Source organism: Pezoporus flaviventris, unplaced genomic scaffold (genome assembly GCF_033815535.1).
Source record: "Pezoporus flaviventris isolate CSIRO_AGI_PZ_B2104156 unplaced genomic scaffold, CSIRO_AGI_Pfla_v1 ptg000005l, whole genome shotgun sequence".
Lineage (NCBI taxonomy): Eukaryota > Metazoa > Chordata > Aves > Psittaciformes > Psittacidae > Pezoporus > Pezoporus flaviventris.
In genome coordinates, this window is record NW_026892553.1 from 5,350,169 (window position 1) to 5,374,212 (window position 24,044).

At 40.2% G+C, this 24,044-nt stretch overlaps 1 protein-coding gene across 2 annotated transcripts in view; it reads left to right on the forward strand.

The window, feature by feature from the left end:
- ABCB7 (ATP binding cassette subfamily B member 7) overlaps window positions 1-21,291 on the forward strand; it is a 39,052-nt gene extending 17,761 nt beyond the window's left edge. For both annotated transcript variants that reach the window (XM_061445776.1, XM_061445777.1), the window contains 12 exons: window positions 5,145-5,277; window positions 5,717-5,985; window positions 7,432-7,520; window positions 7,604-7,691; window positions 8,623-8,797; window positions 10,153-10,310; window positions 10,849-11,012; window positions 11,176-11,305; window positions 11,716-11,887; window positions 16,143-16,246; window positions 17,778-17,885; window positions 20,231-21,291. In XM_061445776.1, the coding sequence (XP_061301760.1) occupies window positions 5,145-5,277; window positions 5,717-5,985; window positions 7,432-7,520; window positions 7,604-7,691; window positions 8,623-8,797; window positions 10,153-10,310; window positions 10,849-11,012; window positions 11,176-11,305; window positions 11,716-11,887; window positions 16,143-16,246; window positions 17,778-17,885; window positions 20,231-20,449 (1,809 nt within the window). In that variant the 3' untranslated portion in view covers window positions 20,450-21,291. The remainder of the gene's footprint in view (window positions 1-5,144; window positions 5,278-5,716; window positions 5,986-7,431; window positions 7,521-7,603; window positions 7,692-8,622; window positions 8,798-10,152; window positions 10,311-10,848; window positions 11,013-11,175; window positions 11,306-11,715; window positions 11,888-16,142; window positions 16,247-17,777; window positions 17,886-20,230) is intronic.
- The last annotated feature ends 2,753 nt before the right edge of the window (window positions 21,292-24,044 follow it).

The following is a 24,044-nucleotide window of genomic DNA, read 5'->3' on the forward strand; positions in this document are numbered from 1 at the left end:
AGCCCTTTTGTTCCAACTGCTTGGGAGGTTAATTACAATGTACGTGATAGACCACACAAAAAACCTTAAGTCTGTTAAAGTTTCTCTGCTATATACATGTGTCAGCACCAGAATGCCAGCATGTCTTTCTCCTCACTGCAGTCCTGACCCAGTTTCTTTGCTCACTATGTACTTCTCTGTGTCTGAAGGACTTAAGTCCTTATTATGGATTTTGTCTAAAAGCTGCTTGTTCGTGGAGGTTTTGCATAGAGAACTATGTGATGCCTGGTACAAGTCACCTTCCCCAGTAAGAAATGCTTTCATAAGCCTTTTGGACACTTTCCTCTGAGTTTGGTGACATTTTATACCTATGTATTTATAAAGTTAAGTTTCCAGTTAGGAGAAAAGATCCAAGTGGTGACTCTCTGACACAGATTCTGTAGGGTGGCTTCAGTTTTACTGAAGAAAACTCCAGAGGAATCACAGAGGAGAGGCAGGTTAGGAAATCCTCAGTCATAGGAAAAACATGAGGAGTTAATCACACCCAGTTTGATTTGGCTTACCCACCAAACGTACGAAAGCTGGAGATCATACCTCTTGGTCTGCTGCTTGAGAAGTTATTTGTTTCTAAGTCTTCCAGTTCAGTGAAGTTCTGCTTCAAAACAAACGCTGGTTTGTGTGCAGCTACTGAAGTGCCTGCAGTTACAATCTGTCTTGACTCCTTTTGTGGGGTCCAGTTGCCTGTCGTTGAGCAAATTATTGTGAATTTTGGTGCCTTTCTGTCTACACATAACCACTGGTAGTATTGTTAGCCTTCAAAGTGAGCTGTTCGTATGGCTTTTTATGACTGGTTGCTGACAGGATGGAGTCTGCTCTAGGGCCAGTAAGGTCTTTTATTCCTTGGATGATTCATTGTATTATGACACGCTTTAAATTTTAACCTTAAATGTTTATAGCCTATCTAGACATGTGTGATCTGAAAGATGCAGCAGCAAGGCAGGTGAGAGGAGTACATAAGGCATCATCTGTGTGTTCACAGCCTGCTCAGGTCCTACATAGCTGTTTTTTCTTTCTCCACATTCCCTCTCCCAGCTTTTGTCTTCTCTACTGCTGTATGTATGGTAAATGCTGCTTTACTTTTCTGTTTCTTCTTTTTTCTTCCTGTGGCACAAGAAGAAAAAGTGCTTGGGCTTCTGAGAAGCTGGATTAAACACATGAATATGACAAAATCACTTGTCACCTCTGTCAGCCTGTAATGATTTTTTGGCCTCTTGGTCACAGACCATGCATGTGTTATTCATGAGCCAGAGAAATCTTTCAGACTCTCTGCATTTCTACTGACTGCTAATCCTCTAAGTTTTAGGAGAAGAAATTGGTTGGCAAGGGAGGCAAGACACAAGTGTTGTGTTGCAAATTTAGCCTGTGAGCAGAGATAACGATATCTATCTGATCAGTTAAGAACATCTCAGAGTGGGAGCCCTTTTTTATGGGCTCGGATGGAGTTAGATAATTACAGTAAACCTTTAGAAACTGCTAGTGGAAAAAGTACATTTCAGGTCATCATTAAATGTGGAGAAGGCATGAAGCCAGATGCTTCTTCCCTCTTCTGGACCACATTTTGTAGCTTCTTTAGCAGTTTTACCTCTGCCAGTGGTGGAGCTTTCCATTTGTTTTCACAAATGGAGTTGTGGAATGTGTACATTTATATTGGTCCAGAGATAAATTCAGTCATCTTCATGTCAACGTTCCTCATTGAATTATTGGCAGAAGAAGAGCTCAGTGTAGACCAATTTTATCTTGTTGGGGCTCAGCCTGTCACCAATTCATCATCTTTATTATCAACAAGAAATACTGGGAAGAGCGCAGTGAAAGATAAGACTGTGTGCCATAAACATAGTGTAGTCCCACAAGGGAATAGAGATGATGCACTGTCAGTTTAAAACAGTGCAGTCATTTAAAAAAATGTTTAAACTCCTTTAAGCATGATGCATTATAGTCTAACATGCTGTTAAATGTGGGCAATTGACTTGGGATGACTTCTTGGGTGCGTATTTGCTTTCCAATAAATTCAGGCAAGGATAAGCTGTGAATTCACTATTATAAATAGAAAATGTACAAATTTATGTTTCAAGGGTCTTTTTAATGGCAAGTATCAAGCTTTTGGGCATTAGGAAGAGGAGGGAAACGTATATGTTGCATAAGACAATTGTTTTGCATGGTGGCTTTTCATAGTGTACTTAGGTGTGCTTAAAGCTTTTTGTTCTCTGACAGCAAATCCAGACTGCTCCAGAGGTAGCTGTAAGTGTATGTAAAAGGCTGCGATTTTGTTTCCATTCCTGTGAACGTGATTTCATTGACTTAACAAATTGAGTAGCAAAGGCCTGTTTCTAATAATGGCCTCTCATCTCTCTGGCTATAAACTTTGTAAGATTAACTTCTTCTTTTTGTTAATATTAAATTACTGGAAAGCAGATTGCTAATGAAATGCAATATTGTGCTGCCTTGTTCTTATTCAAGCTTTACCCTCCAGGAGTCAGAACAACTATAACCTGAGACCAGGCTTTAAATTTCATTTAAAACTCTATTGGGTAGAATTATGTTGATGTAAAAGAAGACATTTCTGCAAAACTGGTTAAATTAATTGCAAGTGGAGAGCTGCATCTTAAAGAATACATCTCTCTTCTTTAAATGGACTTTAAAATCTATGTGTAGTTCTATTTCTGAACTACCTGTAGTGTAGCATGGTCTGCTGAGGAGTAAAATCCCTGCAGAGGGATTTGTGAGAACCTGCAGCAAATCAAGACAATCTGCATGACAATACTGTGATTTTCTACTGAGTAGCGTCTCCCAGGAAAACCTGCACTGTGTCATGTTGGTCACCACCCTAACACACGTGCTTAGTGTATTTGTCTTTATTAAGAACAAAATGCCACCCCAAAATTGAATTTCAGTAACTCTGAAGGGAAAGCAGAGGGGCTTTGATTGTACTGGAGAAGGAAGGGAGTTGAATTTTGCTATTGTAAAGATTCAGAATCTCTGTTAATGCATGCTCAGTTCCTTGTGGGGCTTTATGCTTAAGGTTTAAGCATGTAATGGCAGTAACCTGTTTGTCTGCTGTGTATAATTGAAGTTATCAAACATTATTGTGTACTGCTGCTTTGATGGTGTTTGTTGGCTTTCTGCAGATAATGCTAACCGCAGGTCTTTTTTTCTTAATGGAGATTTCCACAGTTCCAATCTATTAAAAGGGAGCTGTTGCTGAACGGCTCAGGCTTGCACTGGAGAAATGTCAGAAGGATGTAGTTGAAGTAGGACCTGATCTTTCAGCTGTTCTCCTTTTTCCAGTCACAAACCAGTAATGATCTTGCCTAGATGCTCTCAGATCTCATCTGGCTTCTCTCGGGAGCTGTCTAGATTATGCTGTGCTGAAAATTCGGTAGTATTTGGTTGGGGTTTTTTCCTGCTTAGTTATTTCACAGGGGAGATGCTGAAAGGAAGAGGAGAAACTGGATTGCTTCCTCATTCGTATTTAAGACTTTTGCCTAAAACTGTTTAAATGTAACATTTTAAAATAATTATAATTACATATTAATTATTTAACTGTAATTGAAGGAAGTATTGTCAAAACCCCAGTTTCTCTTGGTGAATGAAGTCTTCCACTACTTACAGTAATTTGTAACACTGGGAGTATCTGATACTGGTATAGTTGTTATCCTTGCTAAAAGCCTGTCTTCCAGCTTGAATTTGGACTGAAGTTATGAAAGACTTTACATGCTTCTTGCTTGAGACCTAGTTTTATCCCATTAATTTGCAGTTCTTTCACTGGGCTTTCAGCTCTGACAGATGTCCCTAAATACAATCAGGATCTAAGTGGGTATACAAAACATTTGGTGGAGAGAGCTGAAATATCTGTGTCAATCTGGTTTGGTTTTTTGTTTCTTCTCATGTGAAATAATTTGCCATCTACCCATAATTTTTTCCCCAAATACTGAGAAAAACCCTCAACTTGAAGCAAAGTGAGCTCACTGTGAAGTATTTTAACATCTGCCATGGTACAGGATTGTAGATCTTAACGTACTTGTTCAGCTGCTAGAAGCCTGGAATACTCTATGTTGATATCTTCATTGTCAGAAGCTGTTTGAATTAATTCTATTAATTAGATGACATTTGATGTTAATTTTTTTTCTTGTTGGTACAAATGAGGGATCTAACAGTGGAGCATTAACAAGACTTAAGAATTGTGTGTTTTCTGGAAGGTTTTTAGTATTTTCTCATGCTGCAATTGTGCAAGTCCTGAAGTTGGTCTGTTTACCTCTAGCCAGCTTGGTTTTTTTGCATGTAGGCGATACCTCACTGTTAACAAGAGGTGCATTTGGGGTTTGGTGCTCTTCAAAATCATCCAGTGATGTATGACATGTCCAGGTTGTAGTTAGGACTTGGGTGTTTTGTTTGAAGGCTCATGTTGAAGTGGTTTGTAGTGTCTTGTTGACTATATGGTCTGCATGGAAAGTCGTCCGTGCTGCTCTGCTAAATGCTAGGGTTAATATAAAGTTAATATTTATAGTGATGTTGCAAATGGAAAGCATTATGGAAATATTAAAGTAGTATTAACAGTCAGAAGAGACAAAGGATAGGTTAACTTCTTTTCTTGGGCTTCACTAGAGCTTTGGTTTAATACATCCATTAATACGTGTTTAGTTCAATACGTAATCTTGGTTGACCCAGTGTTAGCAATATGAGGGTGAGTTACTTCTTTTGTAGTAGTAGTTGTTCTTCATAGTGAATATTGTCAGCATCGCCAAGAGCAACCTGTAATGGCAGTGTAATTTAGGAGCACGGTGTGTGTGTCTGCTGTTTGATTCCTTTCCAGTCTTGCCATTGCTGTACTGAGTGCTCAGCCTCAGTTTAAGTGCCTTTGCAGTGTACGATTTCTTTAGGATAAAAATTGATATTTAAAGGAACCCATGAGAGAGACAAACTAACCCCGCAGTCCCGGGAGTAAAGACTTAATAGGAGAGCATTGTGCTTGAAATCAGGAGCCATCTCACCTGCACTAAGTGGTTAAGAACTAAATATAACAGTAGAGCAATTTCAGAAAAAACAGCCATGTTCCATAGATAGATGCTTTAATGCATATGGACTAATTGGTGTTCTTATGCTTTTAGGCCATGAATATATTGGTTCCCTTCATGTTTAAGTATGCAGTAGACAGCCTCAACCAGATATCTGGCAACATCCTCAACCTCAGCGATGCACCAAGTACAGTGGCAACTGTGGCAACTGCTGTTCTCATTGGCTGTAAGTGGTATTCCCAAATCCATTAATAAGTGTTAACCTTCTTCATTAAGGGAATGGGACAGCAGAGCTTTTGGACTATGCACTGCTAAGCAGCTGGGATGGTTATTTCATAGTGACTCCATGTGTTGCTGTCCATTTCCAATGTTCTGTGACCTTGCTTTTGGTATTCTAATTAAAATATGAAATAATGCTTATAGAAATGATTCTTGATTATAAATCCTGCCCTTTCATATAACCAGCTGCAAAAGAAGCTGATTCAAAATCTGTGCAATGGTTTATAAATGAAAAATAACATAAAGGTTTGGACCAGTTAAGTATAAATTACCTTTGAACTAAAAATGTTGAAAATATGTAAGGAATGAGCTTAATGTAATTTCATGCATGAAGGGAGCTTGGAAATATAACTATTTTAATTTCATAAACTTTTCATCTTTTTTAGATGGTATCTCAAGAGCTGGAGCAGCGCTATTTAATGAAGCTAGAAATGCAGTATTTGGGAAGGTAGCTCAGAATTCAATCAGGAGGATAGCAAAGAATGTGTTTTTGCACCTTCATAACCTGGATTTGGCCTTCCATCTAAGTAGGCAAACTGGAGCTCTGTCAAAAACCATCGACAGAGGAACAAGAGGCATCAGTTTTGTTCTTAGTGCTTTAGTATTTAATCTGGGACCTACAATGTTTGAAGTGGCACTAGTCAGTGGAATTCTGGTAAGTGTGTTTATTCCTGATTTGGAATTGTCTCATTTAGGAGTAATACATTGGTTTTCTTTTACCAAAGCCTACTGAGCATTAATAATTGCTTTTACAAGGTGGTTGTGAAAGCAACTGTTGTAAAGGAGAGCAATCCTAATTTTCAAATACTGGTTACTTTAAATCTGAGGAAGCAGAAATAATTGTCCAGGAATCATAGAATAGTTGGGGTTGGAAAGGACCTTAAGATCATCCAGTTCCAACCCCCTTGCCATGGGCAGGGACACCTCACACTAAACCATGTCACCCAAGGCTCTCTTCAACCTGGCCTTGAATGCTGCCAGGGATGGAGTATTCACAGCTTCCTTGGGCAACCCATTCCAGTGCCTCACCACCCTCACAGTAACGAATTTCTTCCTTATATCCAATCTAAACTTCCCCTGTTTTAAGTTTTAACCCATTACCCCTTGTCCTGTCACTACAGTCCCTAATGAAGAGTCCCCCCCAGCATCCCTATAGGCCCCCTTCAGATACTGGAAGGCTGCTCTGAGGTCTCCACGCAGCCTTCTCTTCTTCAGGCTGAACAGCCCCAACTTTCTCAGCTTATCTTCATGCAGAATGTTGTGCCTTAGCGTGTTGAGGCTAGACGAGGGAGTGATTATTGGCTCTCTTCTGAGTACTGCTCTTCCCTTATCCAGAACTTAAAAGTGAAAATTTTCTTTTGGAAAATAGGCTGCTTCTTGCAGGTTTTAAGCTCAATTTTAACCTTTTCTTTTGTAAATTGCACTTACTGTCTTTGAAATCAGGATCTTTGGGTATTTGCAGGCTAAAATATAAATATGTAGCTTAGACTAAATTAAAAGCAAGAATCTTGTTTTGTTTATCCCCGTTCTTTTTAGAAGGACTTAATCAAATTTGAATGTAAAAGATGAGTTAAAACCCTTGTTGGTATTGAGTTTAATTTTATAACCTTTGGAAGTTACAACTCAAGCTGGCTGTGAGCCAGCCTGCGATGGTGCTTTAATTCTTCTTATGGCTTTTCTCTCCCAATGTACCCTGAAGCAGAGAAAACGCTTCATCAGTTGGTTTGCAAGGCCATTTACTTCTTTCCCAGTCTTCAGCTTGCTTTCAAAATCCACCCAAAAAGCATGGAAACAAATACTTATTTGTGATAACAACGCAAGCATCAGCAGCATTTATGTTTTATAATGGCAAAAATAACTTTCAAGTGTCATAACATGTTAGCTCTTGGTTATCTCCTCCAGCCTTTTTATCTATACCCTTCTCCTTGCTGCTTTCCTTTTGAGTTTATACCTGTATTTATTTTAAGCTGTCCAGAGCAGGGAGTGTGTTAGGAGGGACCTTCAGAGTCCTTGTCTTGTGTTAAGCTGTTAGAGTTTTGATACAACAGTGAAGTTTTGAAAATGAATATAACTTCTTGTTTGTTTCTTTTACTTATTCCAGTATTACAAATGTGGTGCAGAGTTTGCTTTAGTGACTCTGGGGACACTAGGAGCCTATGCAGCATTCACGATAGGGATTACTCAGTGGAGGTAAGGCCTGCCCTCAGATTCATCAAGGTACTTGGTGTTGCCTCAGCCTGAACTCTTCACTATATTAAGCCTTCATTTTGCAGGACTAAGTTTCGAATAGAAATGAACAAAGCAGATAATGACGCCGGTAATGCTGCGATTGACTCGCTACTGAATTATGAGACTGTGAAGGTAAGACCAGTCTTTACTGCCAGGCCCTTTGGCTTTCTTCTGTCAGCCTAAGGAAAGTGAGCCATAAGATTCATCTTTTGTAGGGCTGCATACTGGGAGCAATAGCATATTTTGAAAAACATTGTTCATTGGAAGAACACTACATGATATTGACGGGGTAGCATGAAAGTCATTGGTGGGGCTTGGAAAAACCTATTTGCTAGTAAGAGTGAGAAGTTTCTTTCATTACTGAATCACCTTGACCAAGAGTCTTCCTGTGGAAAGTTGTCTTCTGAATGTTGGCCTGCAGCATACTGTCTTCTCAAAAGCCTGTGTACTGTTTTCATTACCTGTTGTGGTTTGCAGCACTCCATTGCAATGTTCACATTAAAGAGCAGGTCTATGAGTTCTTGTACTGCTACTGTTAAAAAATCCCGTGGGCCACTTTGAAGTTGTCCTGGGTAATGCTTATTTTATGCTACTTTTAATTGGAGAGCTGAAACTGGGATGATAAACAGTGGCATCAACTGTGAAGAAGGACTCAGAAGTAGCTTTTGTGTGATAAGTACTGTTCTAGTCAAAGTAACAAGGATATTCTAGCACAGAGGCAGTAACTTGCTCTTCTTTTTAGTATCTAATGGAATAGGTGGTGTTTGGCTTTGGCATTAATGAGGTAGAAGTTCTGCAAGACAGACACCCAGTGTTATCAGAATGAGTATGGTAGGGATCTCTAATGTCTGCTTTCCCAGAGCAGAAAGTGCTGGGGTTTGCTCATGTGTTTTGTTTTCACACACTAATCTGCTATCTCTTTTTCTCTTTAGCTATTAGAAGTCTTGAAGAGGGGTTGTGTGTATATCTCTGCATATAGCATGTTTATGCTAAAGTGTATAACTAAGTATACAGTCTGGTATGTTTGAGACTGTCACAGTTGTTATTTTTGTGTATATCATAGTATTTCAATAATGAAAAATACGAAGCCCAACGGTATGATGAGTTCTTGATGAGATATGAGAATGCCTCCTTGAAGACTACCTCCACTTTGGCTCTCCTCAACTTTGGACAGAGTGCTATATTTAGCATTGGCTTGACAGCCATCATGGTGCTTGCCAGCCAGGGCATTGTTGCAGGTAACTCATCTGTCTGTAAGCTAAAAATGACCCTCTTTTACCTTTAATTCAGTCATGATAGAGGTGTTAATTAACGTATGGTTGATGTGATAGTTCATTTTGAGAGGTTTTGCTTGTGAATTTGGGGTATTTCTGCTGCTTGTCATAAAATTTTGGGAAGTTTCTGTTGAAGGGTTCTGAAAGACACTTATATAAATACAAATACTGCTGTGGAGCTTCTATAAAGATCCTTTCTTTTTACCCTCCTTCTTTCCCATGTTGGCAAGAATCAGAACTTTTCCCCAGTGTGTAATGCATATACCCATGTGCTTTGTCTCCAGTAGTTTTATTACTGGTGTCCTTCACTTTCCTTAGAATAATAAGGTCACATTATTAAAACAATTGCTTCTGTATGTTAGTGTTGCATATGTACTTATCTAATTTACTGCATGAAGTAAAGCCTGCTTGTTTAGCAAGACAGTGCAAGCTTCAAATCCAGTAGATGAATGCAGCATTGGGATAAGGCTCAGCTAAAGCAAGGTGATTTTAGAGTAAAAATAATGATGCTTTGAACACTGTTGGCATTGAGATCTGTTTGAAGGGTAGACCTTTATATCATGTTGCCTTTCTTGCATCTGCTTTGGTCTTTCAAGAGACGCCAGGACAGGGAAGAGTTACGCCATGAATGGATAAGTCAGTAGGTGCAGTTTATGGCTGTCCTTAATAAAATTTAGAATAGCCTTCAAGCAGGATGGTGGAAATACAGCTTTAAATTATCTTTCAGGACCTGTTTCAGCTGAACTGACCCTGCACTTACCTTTAGCCAGTGTGTCATCCTGAGTTTTCCTTTCATCAGTGTATTTGATTTGAAGCTGCCTGGAGGTTCTCACTATATGTTTTAGCAGCTCTGTTGTGTGTAGTATGCAGGTCCTCTCTTGATCATGACAAATTCTGTCATTTGGATTTGTCTGTAATTGTACTTCAGATTCTTCCCCCGTTCTTGCTGTCATGTAGCAGTTTCTCCCATTCTCACTTATTTAGGCCCCTTTATGTTTCTCTGTGGAATTGACAACTTTCCAATCTGATGTTTTCCATGAATTTCCTGCTATGCTGCCTGTCTAATTTTTGAGATGCTATTACATCTTTTAAGTGAAATCCACACAAGCATTGCCCGTCATTTGGGGCACCTTTCTATGTAAAATCTGATCTTCTGGGAATGCATTTGGTTTGCTATTTAAACATCTGAGTTTAGAAATGGGATAAAAGAAACCAGACTTGATTGACTTGATTATATATATTTTTTTTAATCTTTTGGTGCTTCCTAACAAGACAACCCTTTAAGTCTCCTTATTCTCTCACATCCGTTTTGTCTTAAGGCAGCCTTTCTGTTGGAGATCTAGTAATGGTGAATGGATTGCTGTTCCAGCTTTCTCTTCCCCTAAACTTCCTGGGAACAGTATACAGAGAGACAAGACAAGCACTTATAGATATGAATACCTTGTTTACACTTCTCAGTGTAGATACCAAAATTAAAGTAAGTAGTAGCTTATTTTCCTAAAGTATCTGGGTATTTAATAGGGCTGTTTTCTGGCAATGCCATCATTTCACCCTGCTTCTTACTTTCCAGATTTAATTTCTATTCAAGCTGTTGTGTAAGGATGCTGCTCTGCCTCCTCTTTAAGTGCTGTTAGTGCAATAGCAGCTGCTTTTTTCTTGCAGAGCCTTTAGTGACAGCAAAAGTTGCTTCACAAAAGCTGTGTTTGCATTGAGATCTCTTTTATCTAAGTATTCATGCCTGGTGCTAGATGATTTATTTATAATTAATGATGCTGAGTTTATTACTGCAAAAGAAGTTACGAAGCAGAGCGTTTAAGCAGAAATTTTTACCTCCTTTGGGGCAAAGGAGGAACAAACCCGTTGCACTCATGTGGTGGATTGTAATTATTTTCAGCCTATCCAAGCTGGAGTGTCTGTTTGGCTTTCTCCTGAGCTAGGAAATGGACTGTTCGGCTTGTTGAACTGCTTGAGATGCTTTCTGGGCAGCATATAAAGTGGCACTCTTCTTTTCATAGGACAAAGAGCTGGCTCCACCCCTGCAGATCACACCACAGACTGCTGCCATCACCTTTGATAATGTGCATTTTGAATACCTTGAGGGACAGAAAGTCCTTGCTGGAGTGTCTTTTGAAGTCCCTGCAGGAAAGAAAGTGGCCATTGTAGGAGGTAGTGGGTCAGGGTGGGTAAATGGACTAAATATGCCAATCAGTGCAGCATTTTGTTTTTCAATGTGTTGCTTCTTGTGTTTTGCTTTTTATCATGTTTGTGACATCAGTTCTGATTGGAGATAGTAAATGACAAACTAGGAGTGTAACGTAAGCTTCAATTCTTTTGAATTTCAGGAAAAGCACAATCGTGAGATTATTGTTTCGTTTCTATGAACCTCAGAAAGGAAATATTTATGTTGCTGGACAGAACATACAAGATATCAGTTTGGAAAGTCTCAGAAAGGCAATAGGAGTCGTACCTCAGGTATACCATGGGTCATTCTCCCCAGATAGTCCATTGAAGTAGTAAATATCAGTATCCTGACACTGTGGTTCAATGAAGACCAAGTCTAATGCAGTGGTAATGTCTAGTTCCTTTGAAAGTCATCATGTTTCATGAGAAACTGCCTCCAGCTTTAAGAGATCTAGCTTTATAGTAGATTACCATCTATAATGAGTTAGCAAAGTGGTAAAATCATGCAGAACATGGATATATTTAGGACACAAAATGTATTAATCCCAATATTGGGAAAAGAAATTTCCCCAAATACTTTCACCTTCACGCTTTTTGCAGAAATCTGAGCTATTCTGTATTGTTTTCTTTCATGGATTGGGGATAGTTTTTAACCTATTGTTCATGGTTTCTTGTTTAAAATATCCTTTCCATATGTGTAGGATGCTGTTCTCTTCCATAATACTATCTACTACAATTTGCTCTATGGCAATATCGGTGCAACACCAGAAGAAGTGTATGCAGCAGCAAAGCTGGCAGGAATCCACGATGCAATTCTTCGAATGCCAAATGGTTACAACACTCAGGTTGGGGAACGAGGACTCAAGCTCTCAGGTATGTTCTTCAGTGCACAAGGTCTGTGTATCCCTTTTGCAAATACCTCCAAGTTCAATCCGTATTTTACTCCTCAGTCATGGAATCATAGAATCAGGTTGGGAAAGGCCTTTAAGATCAAGTCCAACTATTACCCCAGGACTGCCAAGTCCACCACTAAGCCATGTCACTAAGCGACAATCAGACTTGCTTACTTACATTATAACGTAGTTGCAAGGCTAAATACTAATGCAGAGATTTGTAGTTTAAGCCAACTGTAGTCTACAAGATATTTAAAAGAGTGTATTTTCAAGAGGTAGCATTAAATGAGTTGATGTGTGAGCATACCTCTAAGTAAAAATGATCTTTCTTGTAAGCTGCTTGGGTAGTGGAATGCATGTGACTAGAATTGGGAACTTTGTGTATGTGTGCTTTGCATGTAGGATGCAATAAGCCATCTCCTGTTGTCTTGTTTTGAAAAAGCAAAGCATGTTACAGTTTTACTTAAAATTGCTAGCCCATATGTGCAGCGGTGGGGCACAGCTTTTGATACAGGTTTGGTATCTTTTTCTAATACAGTCTTAAAAGTGTTTGGGCAAGTGAATTTTGACAAGGTAGGTAGCATAATACTGAGTATGCAGAGTAGCAGGAGAAACAGCAGTACATGTGCAGTTTGAACTACAGCTCTGCAGTGGCTTTCTACACTCCTGAATACAAGGCCTTACTGTCTGGTGAACTCTAAATATGCGTGGCAGAGCGTAATGTTCTTCCACTCTGACTCTGTGCACAAGACACCATTTATTGATATACCAAAGAACAGTCCAGTTATTTTTGTTTGCATGAAGGGTGAAGCGGTGGAGGGCAGACTGCTCTATAACACTGGGAATGAGCTATGGCCCTACAGGAGAGAGAAACTTAACCTCAGTGAGTCTGGAAACTTCAGGGTACTGAGGTTGCTTCAGAATGGTGCTGAGGTGTGTGGCTCTTCAGGGCATGTGGGGCTGGTGGGGGTCCAGAGGCACAGGAATGCAGCGTGTTCAGGCAGAAATGCTGCCTGTTGCAGGCAGCAAGCCGTGTGTTGTGTTTCTTGCTGCGAAGATGCTGAAGTCGTAAGTCCTGGTCTCTTTGAAACAGAGGATCAGAGGTCACATTCTGCACCCAGAATGTATGTGAAGGGGAAAGCATGCACATTTGCAAAAGGGGAATACAGAGAGGGTTGAAAGGGAGATAAAATATGCGAAGCACAAATCTGGGTGAGTAGAAGATTCAAGATAGGTACTGGCAGAACTGCAGAGAACTGTGATAATGATGAAAGATTTCTCTTGTGCTGCCTGTCTCCCCAGACTAGTAATTTCTAGAAAGAGGATTTGACTAACAATAGGTTTGAAATGTTTTGGCATTTATATAGAAGCACAGAATGATTTGGGTTGGAGGGGATCTTGTAAAGATCATTTAGACCAACCTTCCTGCTGTTAGCAGAGGCATCTTTCACTAGACCAGGTTACTGAAAGCCTTAGTCTTATGTTGAGGTTTAGATTTGATTTTAGGAAAAATTTCTTCGCTAAAAGGCTTATCAAGCATTGGAACAGGCTGCCCAGAGGAGTGGTGGAGACACTGTCTTTGGAGGTATTTAAAACACATGTAGATGCGGCACTTGAGGACGTGGTTTAGTGGTGGACTTGGCAGCGCTGGGTTGATGGTTGGACTCGATCTTAAAGGTCCTTTCCAATCTAAATCATTCCGTGGTTCTATGTCCAATTCTGAATCTGGAGAAGTGTGTTCAGGCATGTTGGTGTTTCCTTCTGACCTTGAACGAGCCCTTTACTGAAACTGGGGTATGCCTTTACTCCATCCTTGGTTTTGTGCTACCACTGTGATGGTCATAAGCACCAGTCTAACAGTGCTTTAACAGAAGTGGCATTTGGAAAGTGAAGTGTGTTCTTTTCATCTTTTTTATTTAAACAAAAAGAGTCTGTAAAATCTTCCTCAGGAGAAAGGCGCTGGATTTGTGAGGTGATAAAAAAAGAGCTCAGAGTGGGCGTCTGCCATTGAAGTAGCAGCTTCAGTTCCCTATTTTCAACAAATTATACGAGTATTGGCAAACAATAGTAATAAACAAGCTTCAGTGATGTTTACAGGTAGGGGACAGGAATCAGGAGCTAATGCTCTCGGAAACGTCTGCTGATCCCTGACTTGATCTTAAATGCAGCTGCGTGCTCAGCTCTTAGGGAGTTTGATTCTCTGCTCCTGCTTGCGGGTGCCAGTGTGTGGCTTTGGGTTGAGATGCAGAGCCAGTGTGTCCACTGTATCCCATGTGCATTTGTTAAATCAGTATTTTCATTGATAAGAGAGTTGTAATGGCCAGAAGTGGCTTGGTTATTTCATGGGTTGGAAATGTCAGAGGCATATTTCTGAGTTCCTTCAGTAGCTCTGTAAAAATATAGCATCTGTTACTTGGAATCTGAATAATGGAATGGCTTCCTAAATTGTTCTAAAGTGTAGATTAGATTAATTTCTGAATCTGTTTAAGATTTAAGTTGGGTGAGGCTTCTTGTACCGCTCCTCTAAGAAAAAGTTAAAGTCCTGATTCTCTTTGTCTATTTTAGATAATATTTTGTGGGAGAAGTAGGGGGATGGAGAGCTCTGTGAATTTAAGTGGCCCTCTTTAAAATCCAGGCATTTTACATGTGTGGTGGGGGGAAAAAAAAGGTTTTGGGGACCACTACCATGGGTGTCTGTGTGAAAGGCACAGTTGCAGTTAATGTGGTTCTTGGATGTGTTAACAGTGGTGGTGATGTGTAGGGCCAATAAAGGCTGCAGTCTTAATCTGGGCTCCTGGTTCTGTGAGTAGATAAATCTGTTGGGTGCAGCAAGTGAGTGTCTTAAGTAAATTGGATTCTTCCTGTATGCAAGAATTTGGTATGTTATGGATTCCTTTCCTCCAATAAATTAACAGTTTACCTCTGTGAGGGTTGGCATTGTGAAACTATGTTAGAAGTGCTGTCTTGATACTTTAGAAGTGCTGGATTTGTTTTTATAGTTGGCAAGAACCTTAATGCAAACAAGACTCTCTCATGGCAGTACAGCAGCATGGATAACAGGCTCAGTATCTCAGTTTCCATCCCCTAGTGTGGTTTCTCTTGCTTGTGTGGTACAAAAATAGGCATAAAGAAGCCTTAGTTGCAGTGAGAACTCTACCAATTTAAATGGTGAAGTGAGCATTTAGTGCAGTTCTTACTGGTTTCAGTGACTGCTTAATCAAGAGTAAATAATGAAATCCAAGTTGTTTTGTCCTTTTCAAGTAGAATCCATTTCAGTGCTTTGTAATACAAAGCTGTAACAGCCCCAGCCCTGACTGTGTAAATGGAAGGGTTAACATGCTGCTGTCCTGAATATGAGTGGGGAAGAACATGAAACAAATCAATATGCTACAAATACAAGGAAAGACCTTGGATTTAGTTACTGTAATATGTCTTTCAAACATGGGTATTGTCAAACTGAGTTTTGAACATGCTTTAAAGGCGAGAAAGGGAGAATATATTAAAATAGACTGAGTAAATTGTACAATTCTAATTGCTACTGTGTTCTGCCAAAGTTTAAAATTTGAGCTGCAGCATTATCATCAGCCTTTTAAATGGTTTATTAAAGCATGTTCTCTCCTGATAGGAATGGAACATTAACAAGAATGTAATGGTATTAAATGGAATGTTTTGAAGTCTTGAATAAAACAATGGAGGACAAGAGCACCAATGTGAAATGTTTGCATTGCATACCAAATGGTTAGCAGGTTTTAGTTCTCAAATGCACATTTTCCTGACTGTAAAAGTTGTCCTAAGTTATTCTTGAGTAGATGTTGGCTGTGAGAATTGTGAAGGGAGGAAACTACTCTGAAACTTGGTCACATCAGAAGCCAACAGGCATAATGAAGGCAGGTTTCAGCACCATTTTAATTGTGTTCTTTGATTAAGTTTGCTGATTAAAGCTGTTGGGGATGCTTTGAATCTGGGCCATTATGGAGTGAAAAGTTAGATGAATTTCAAGGAGAGACCTGAAAGGATCTCTAAAAGGATAAGCAATCTTGAGTCACTTTGGATTTACCAGAGAGCAGGAACTTGTCTGATAATTCATGTAACATGTAGAGACCTTTGTCAGTAGCAACTATGATGTATATTTAAAAAAAAAAAAAGAGCCACCCCTAAAACCAGTCCTGTCTGCTGATGAATTGAGAATATCATGGTTGTAACTTTATCTTTTTCTCCCTTTTCCCCCCATTCAGGAGGAGAAAAGCAAAGAGTTGCAATTGCTCGAGCAATGTTAAAGGAGCCATTTATTCTTCTCTATGATGAAGCCACATCATCTTTAGATTCAATTACAGAAGAGGTAAATGGGGATATAAAAATACAAAACTTAAGTGGTATAATGATGGTTGATTCTGATTCTTTTTCCTTGTTCCTTTCCTCCCAGAAAGAAATCTCTTTTTGCCACATTGCTATCATGTGTTTTCCTGGTATTATTATTAAGAGATTCTATGTCTAAGCCGGTTTCCTAAAGGCTAGAGCAGAGACACTGAGTCTGTCTATCTTTAGACATAATGAAGAATATCAACCCTGGGTATATTTTCTGCTGTACTTTCTGGAGGTCCCAGTCACTCTTAAACAATTATCTTTTGAAGCTGTTGCGAGTACTTCAGGTGGCCATGAAGTGTGAAGCTCTCCAGTCCACTGCTGGATGTTTAGGTGACATCTAGCAGTCATTAAAAATGTCTTACAAATAATCATGACATAATGCAGAGCAGAAAGCCTCTTGTTTGTTGTGCAGCATCTTTCCGAGCTGTAAATCAGGTAGGTGGGATCTGCAGTGCTGGTATTAATTTGTATTCCTTTCACAGGAAGGGCTGTGAAACAGCAGAGTGTTGTGACACAGATGTCGTGACACGACCACAGTAACTGCATCAAGCTTCATAAATACATCTCTGCTTAAGCACAAAAGCTCTCAGCACCAGCAGCAATTTCACAAACTAATGTCATCAAAAACTAGAGCTAGAGCTATGTTTGTGTTCACTTATGCAGATTATTGAGCAAATTTATTGACCTGTAATCACTAAATTACCTTCCTTTTCCAGATAGAAAACAATCAGGGTACACACCATACATCTGTATAGTGCAGCGCTCAGACATAGTACAGCTTCCTCATTGGGCCAGAAATGTTCATAACACAATCCTACAGAAAGCTGCTTGGATTCTTCCTCTCTTTTGTTTTGCTGTATGTATTGCAAGAATCACAAGCAAAGCTGAAACTTTCACAGCAGAACTGAGCTTTAAAGACAGCAAATGAAACGAGTCCTTCCCACAGAAGTATGTCTGGTAACGGGAATGTTTTCAGACAAAGGCAAGTGTTTTTCAGGAAGAATGAAGTGGACAGTTATTGTAGTGAGGGTACAAATTCCCAACTAGTGCTGCTTTCACCTGAATACAGTTGAGGAAGGTGGAAGCTGTGGATAGGTAATTCTCAGGATTGCTTTAACTACATGCTCCATATTGACATGATATTGAGAGGGGTTTTTTTCTTTAACTTTCATTGATTTGAAAGTATTATTATTTGTCACATGCTTTTACTGCTGTTTGTGTTGCTTTTGAGCATGGCTGCATAGGGAAGTTTTTCCTGCAGTCACGTAACACTTCTCTTCCTTTGTCCCTTGGGATATGTGTGGTTTTCTGCAAATACTCAGAGCCACAGATAGTTCGTGCTTGGGACTCTCTTGTAGGTACTCGTAGCTGTTTCTTACTGTGAAGCTGCAGCAGCCCTGGAGATGTTTCTCAAACCTTACTTACAGCAACTTGTGTATTTCCAGACAAGGTTTTGTTTCCCACCCAGGAGTGTGTCAGAGTTTGTCTCTCTTTGAATCTTGCAGAATATTCTCAGTGCCATGAGGGACATGGTGAAGCACCGAACATCAGTTTTCATCGCTCACAGGTTGTCAACAGTAGTTGATGCAGATGAAATCATTGTGCTGGATCAGGTGAGGTGATCACCCTGGGATCTGTTGTCTTCACGTAATGGCAGTGTTTGGTTTAGAGAGTCTGTGTGTCCATTTAGAAACATTATACTCCCACCAAGCCCCAAAGTTCGTTCTTTGGGAATGACCCAAATCGAAGAATTCTAAAAGCCCAAGCTTTGCTTTTTGTGTATTTACAATCAAAGTTTATCAGTTGGATGTGTGATTCTTGTATGTTTTATTTTCACTTCATTTGCATAGTTCGTTTAATTACATGTTCTTTGGATGGATGATTACAAATTCCACTTGATGTTCTGGGACTGGCTTAATGTTGCATATATTTTAAATCTCATTTATTACATGCTTCTCTCAGATTAGGTTTCCTGATGTGTTCCCCCAATTTACACTTTATTCTCAGGACTCATTGAGTGTCTATTTTTCACATACATCCATTTTTTTTTCTTTCAGTGGAAGGAGAGAGGACTGCATGTTCTGTTTCCATGCAGATTAAACTGTTGTTCAGTCTAATGATGTTATAAATCTGATCATCATTCTCTATTGTACCTGTAGAAAAGTGTGGTTATTCCGTCTCTGTATGCATCTCTTGTAAGGAAAACAAAAAGTTTCAACATTTGATTTACTCATATCACTGTGCAGCTGTTATCTCATAGTCAGCTTGTCCTAAATTCGTTTTGTTCTCTTACCCATATCTGGCTATAGATTTAAAATAAACACATGTCTTTATTCTAACTTCATAGTTACTCTTTTAACTGATAATGCTGAAAATACAGCGCTCTAATCTGCTGGTAATGGATGTTAAATATATCTCTGCATTCACTTTTTTCAGGTGCTATTTATATGCTTGTGATCATAGGTGTATTTAGTGACTAAAATATGCATCTCTAAAAGAAAATAAATTATTCCTACACTACATTAAATGATTTCATGGGGAATTGGAACAAAGCCTTATGAAATGGTGGCATTCATGACTATCTTTGCCATACAAATCTCAGCTTCCTATGACTCTCAAAGAATAATTCACTTGTACTGCTCTGTGGAGTTTTCTTTCGTTTGGATCACGTTTCCTAAGGTGTATCCTTTATGGAACTGCACGTTAAAGCATCTTGCAAGTGTTTTTTAACATGTTACGAGGCAATCTGCGGCTTTTTGTTTTCGAGGCAAGTTTTCACAGCTTACTGCGAGTGTGTTTTGTGTTAGAGTGTAGCTGTTACATTAAAAATAAAAGCACAACCTCAAACTGTAAACCAGTTAGGGTGCTCGCTTTCATGACTGGTGTCAGTATAATGAAGATTGTGAACGAGTCAGGCAGCGTGGTGCATCACTTGCGGTGCCCGACTGCTTCAGGTGGCATCTTCTCAGCAGAAGGTTGCCTCTTGTCATCCCAGCTTGATTGATGAGTGCTGCGTTAACAACCAGATAAATGAGGCTCAGCAGTGGAGATGAGACAAGATGATTGTGGCTGGTTTTCCTTAGCAATGGGAATAGGGCATCATCATTTCAGCACCTTTTGCCTAGGTAAAATCAGGATAATTCTTGAGTGAGTAAACATTGTATTAATGGTCTTTTGTATGATTGTTCAAGACTCATTGAAGAAAAAAGAGACCATAATTCAAAGCCTAGGCTCTACTACAGTGAACTCTGGAAATTAACCACTGAAAGTTTAAGATACATTTTGCAGTTAGGCTGGTCAAGTGTGTGCTTGCTCAGATTCCACCAGCACGACTAGGAATAGAAGTGACAAGACCCAGTTTTTTTCCCAGCGTGTTCATCAGCAGCTGTCACAAGGAGGTAGATTTAATTGTAGATCCGAATTTAGTTCTAATATAAAATCCATGTAGCTGTCTGTATAATGCTGTCTTTTCCCAAAAGAAATAACAGCTGGAGAAGGAGTGCATTGTTTTCATTTGAGGTTGCTGAATGTAAAATGTGTATCTCACAGTAAAAAGATGAGTCTGTTTTTTTGAAGAGTGGTGGTGTTTTGCTGTCTGTAGGATTTGAGTTCTCCTCCCCAACTCTTCCTTCCCATCTCCACAGTGATAGGCAATACATCATCTTTGCTCTTGAGAACAGCACAGATGAACCGAGCTGCTCACTCAGTTTTCATAATGGCAGTGACACCAGTTACTGAGCACCCATCTAAAACCACAATTTACACTAACGGTTTTTAGGATTTGATTTTAAATGTGTTTTGCTTAATCTAGTACAAATCCCTCCCTGTGTGCTCTTTTAGCTTCTTCGTGTGTATTTGTTATCGAGCAAAGACAAATACGTTTGGTTTGGGTGACAAGCATTTACATTCCTACGGATCTGTTAATATTGATTGCTGACTTACTCCTCTTCTTTTACAGGGTAAAGTTGTGGAACGTGGTAGACACACAGACCTCCTTGCAAGTCCTAACAATCTCTACCATGAAATGTGGCACACACAGAGCAGCAAAGTACTCAATAGTCATAACCATCCGAACTGGGAAGAGAGGAATAATCGTATATCCAAAGAGGAGGAAAGGAAGAAACTAGAGGAAGAGATCACCAATAGTGTGAAAGGCTGTGGAAACTGTTCATGCTAAGTATGATCTCGGCTTAATCTTGTCTAAGAGGTTAAGGATGCACAAGATGACAGTGAAGCTCTTGTTTTTAAGTCAGCGTTCAAAAACTCCCTGGGTTTTACAGTTTTTGGGTTTTTACAGTTTCTCAGAGGGACATAATTTCAACCAAAAGAGTTCTATTTTTTCATCTTTAGGAATCTCTGATATTCAGTGGCATCTGCAGGAGGTGAGCTGCTTCAAAAACTTCAGACTTCTCAACTAAGAGTGTAATTTATGGCAGGTTTTAGGCATTGGTAAACTTTCCTGGCAGGTGCTTGAGGTGGATTATTAAACTGTAAACAGATTTGTCCTCAATTTACATTATTTCTCATCATTAATGGTTGATAAATGTCACAATTTTAATTGAGCTAATTTGAACTCATTTGCTAGAGAGGAAAATGCAATATAAATTCTTCAGTGGTATTTTGGTTTAAAATGTTCTTCCTTGTAAAGAATAAGAAAAGCCCCACAAAATATCAGAGGCTTCTAGTAGCAATAAATACTGGAATTAGCCATCTCACCCTTCAAAAACACCTTTCATACTGGGCTATCAGACCATGCATTGGGATTACTCTAAAAGAGAACTAACAGAGCTGTCAGGAATCTGCAAGTGACAGAGTATTTTGTGACTTCACAGAAAACCACCACCATGTTGTATGTGAATATGAAGAATTTGAAGCTGCCCTTAAATTCAAGAGTTTGAAATCAAAGATTCTGTACCCTCAGCATCTGCTGTAGTAGTCAAAGCAGAATTCAGTCCCTTTTCTATTTCAGTCGTGGTCCTGGGGCGCAATTAAGATTCAATAAAGACTTCCATAAATTTCTATTATGTCATTAATGTATGAGAAAATGACCTTGATAATGGTAAAAGCATTGCTGTAATAATCTCCTCATGTCCATAGTCAAAACCTCTTCAGTGGCAAGAAACCTCAGTCTTTGTGATTTGCAGGACACTGCAGGTGTATCGGGTTTGTGTGGCAAGGTTTTGGTAGCCAGGGGCCTATAGGGGTGGCTTCTATGAGAAGCTGCCAAAAGCTTCCCCTTGTCTGGGGGAGCCAGTGCCAGATGGCTCCAAGGTGGACTCGCTGGCCATGGCTGAGCCCATCGGGAACAATGGTAGCACCTCTGGGGTAACATATTTAGGAAGGCGGGGGGGGAACACTTGTGCAACAGCAGCAGCAGGCAGAAGAGAGGAGTGAGACTGTGAAAGAGCCCTGCAGACCTCGAGGTCAGTGCAGGAGGTGCTCCAGGCGCCAGAGCAGTGATTCCCCTGCAGCCTGTGGTGCGGCCCGTGGTGAGGCAGGCTGTGTCCCTGCAGCCCATGGAGGTGCACAGTGGAGCAGATATCCCCCTGCAGCCCATGGAGGACCCCAAGCTGGAGCAGGAGGATGCCTGAAGGAGGCTGTGACCCCATGGGAAGTCTGTGCTGGAGCAGGTTTGCTGCAGGACTTGTGACCCCACAGGGGATTCGCACTGGAGACATTTGATTCTGAAGGATGCACCCCGTGGAGGGGACCCACACTGGAGCAGCTTGTGAGAAGGACTCGCATTGGAGAAGTTCCTGAACTGTATCCCATGGGAAAGACCCCATGCTGGAGCCGGGGGAAGGAGCAGCAGAGACGACATGTGATGGATGAACTGACCTAAACTCCTATTCCTTGTCCCCCTGTGTCACTCAAGGAGGAGGTAGAGAAACTGGGAGTGAGGTGGAGCCCTGGAGGCAGGGAGGGGTGGGGAAAAGGTGTTTTAAGATGTGTTTATTTCTTATTATCCTACTCTAATTGGCAATAAATTAAACTGATGTCCCAAAACAGAGTCCAGTTTGCCATGACAGTAACGGGTGAGTGATCTCCCTGTCCTGATCTCAACCCAGGAGCCTTTTGTTATATTTTCTCTCCCATATCCAGCTGAGGAGGGCACTGATGGGGAGGTTTCAGGGGCACCTGAGGTCCAGCCAAGAGCAACTTCAACCCACCAAGACAGGCTGTATTTTTAGGCCTTAGCTCTTCAGGGAAATTCCCCCTATTTGTCACTGGTTATTCTGGTGTAATTCTTCATGTTGAATTTAAAAATAAAGCTATTTCCCTATGTTGAAAAATAACTTTTTTCCCTGGGGAATTACACCAGTATGATTACACTGATAGACAGTTATGCTTGTAGATCAGCTGCGGGATTTCTCAGTGGGGGCACCAGCAAAGCTCTGAATCTGATGCTTCTGGAAACATAGTCGCAAATAGTGTTTCTTTTCCTTGTGTTACACCCTCACACTGCAACTAAAGACGGAACAGTACCTTAGTGGGACTGAAACCTTTGCTACATTTTCTGCTAGTTACTCACTTTGGTAAAATAATGGGTGAAAAAGCCAATCTCCAGTTACAAATGATCTTAAAAGTATATGGAATGCAAGGGCTTATTTTCGTTCGTCCTTGGAGTGCAGAAGCAAAGCGAATCCTTGTTCATGCAGCAGCAGTTCAGGATTCGAGCTTACAATCTTCCTTTTCTTTCCACTAATTGTCTCCTTTTTTAGTTCCTGACAGCGCTAAGGTTGACTGTAAAGCTGCAGTTATCTGAACTGCTAGAAATGGTTAGCAAAGGTTTGTTAAAAAGTCTTTGTTCAGGAAGCCTCTCCCTTTCCTATGTTGTGGATAATAAAAAACCAAACCATGTGTTGTCCCTGCCCACCCCCACGAGCCAGTTTGTGGAATAGAGTATTTGTCCACTGTTGTATGCAGCAGATAATGTGCAAAGGCTGTAAATTGTAATATTGCAATCCTAGCAATTCTTTCCTTTGGCACCAGTATGAGGAATGTCAGTGGTCTGAAAGATGGAGAAGTGCCGGGGTTTTCCCTCAGTGATCAGGTTTCCATGTTGTAGGGCTTGGACATCCTAGTAATTGCCAGCAGAGAGCACAGAAGCTGGTGTTCTTGGTGTCTGCATCCAAAAGCCGTTTTAATGCTAAATTTGATTGTGAAGGGAAGTTCTCAGCTGAGAGCTGGTGCATTTCATCACTGGGGATGGACTTTGCAGGTCTTAGACAACATGGTGAGTGTTAACGTTTGGCTTGTGAGTGGCACCTCAGAGCAATACTTGGTGACTTCTTGTCTGCTAGAAGGTAAAGCTTGTGCTCTCTTTGGTTTTAGTTTTTGTTTTCATATACTATGACTCAAGCATCAGCATTAGAAGCAGATGTTTAAAACACTGAATGGGAGGGTAATGGCTTTGGAGAGCCTCCTGCTGTAGTGCTCTGACTCTTAAGACAGTATATGTGGCATCTCTTTATGAAGCTGTGCAGTTTCTTACAGAACACAGATTTGGGAGCTCTTTCATGGCCTCTGTGGATCTGGGTGATTCTGCTCTTCTCTAAGCTTAAGCATCACTTTTCCAAACAGCAGCTTTCCATAATCTGGACTTTTAGCTGGTTGGTTTTCAAAATCCAAGTTGTTATTACCATTATAAGAATCTGTCTGCAATTTTAGAGTAGAAAAAGCCATTTATTCCTTCCCCCCCTTCCCAGTCTCTGTTGTTAAAAGAGACATGTTTGTGAAAAATGCGTGTTAAAAAGGGGCTGCTTCTTGCA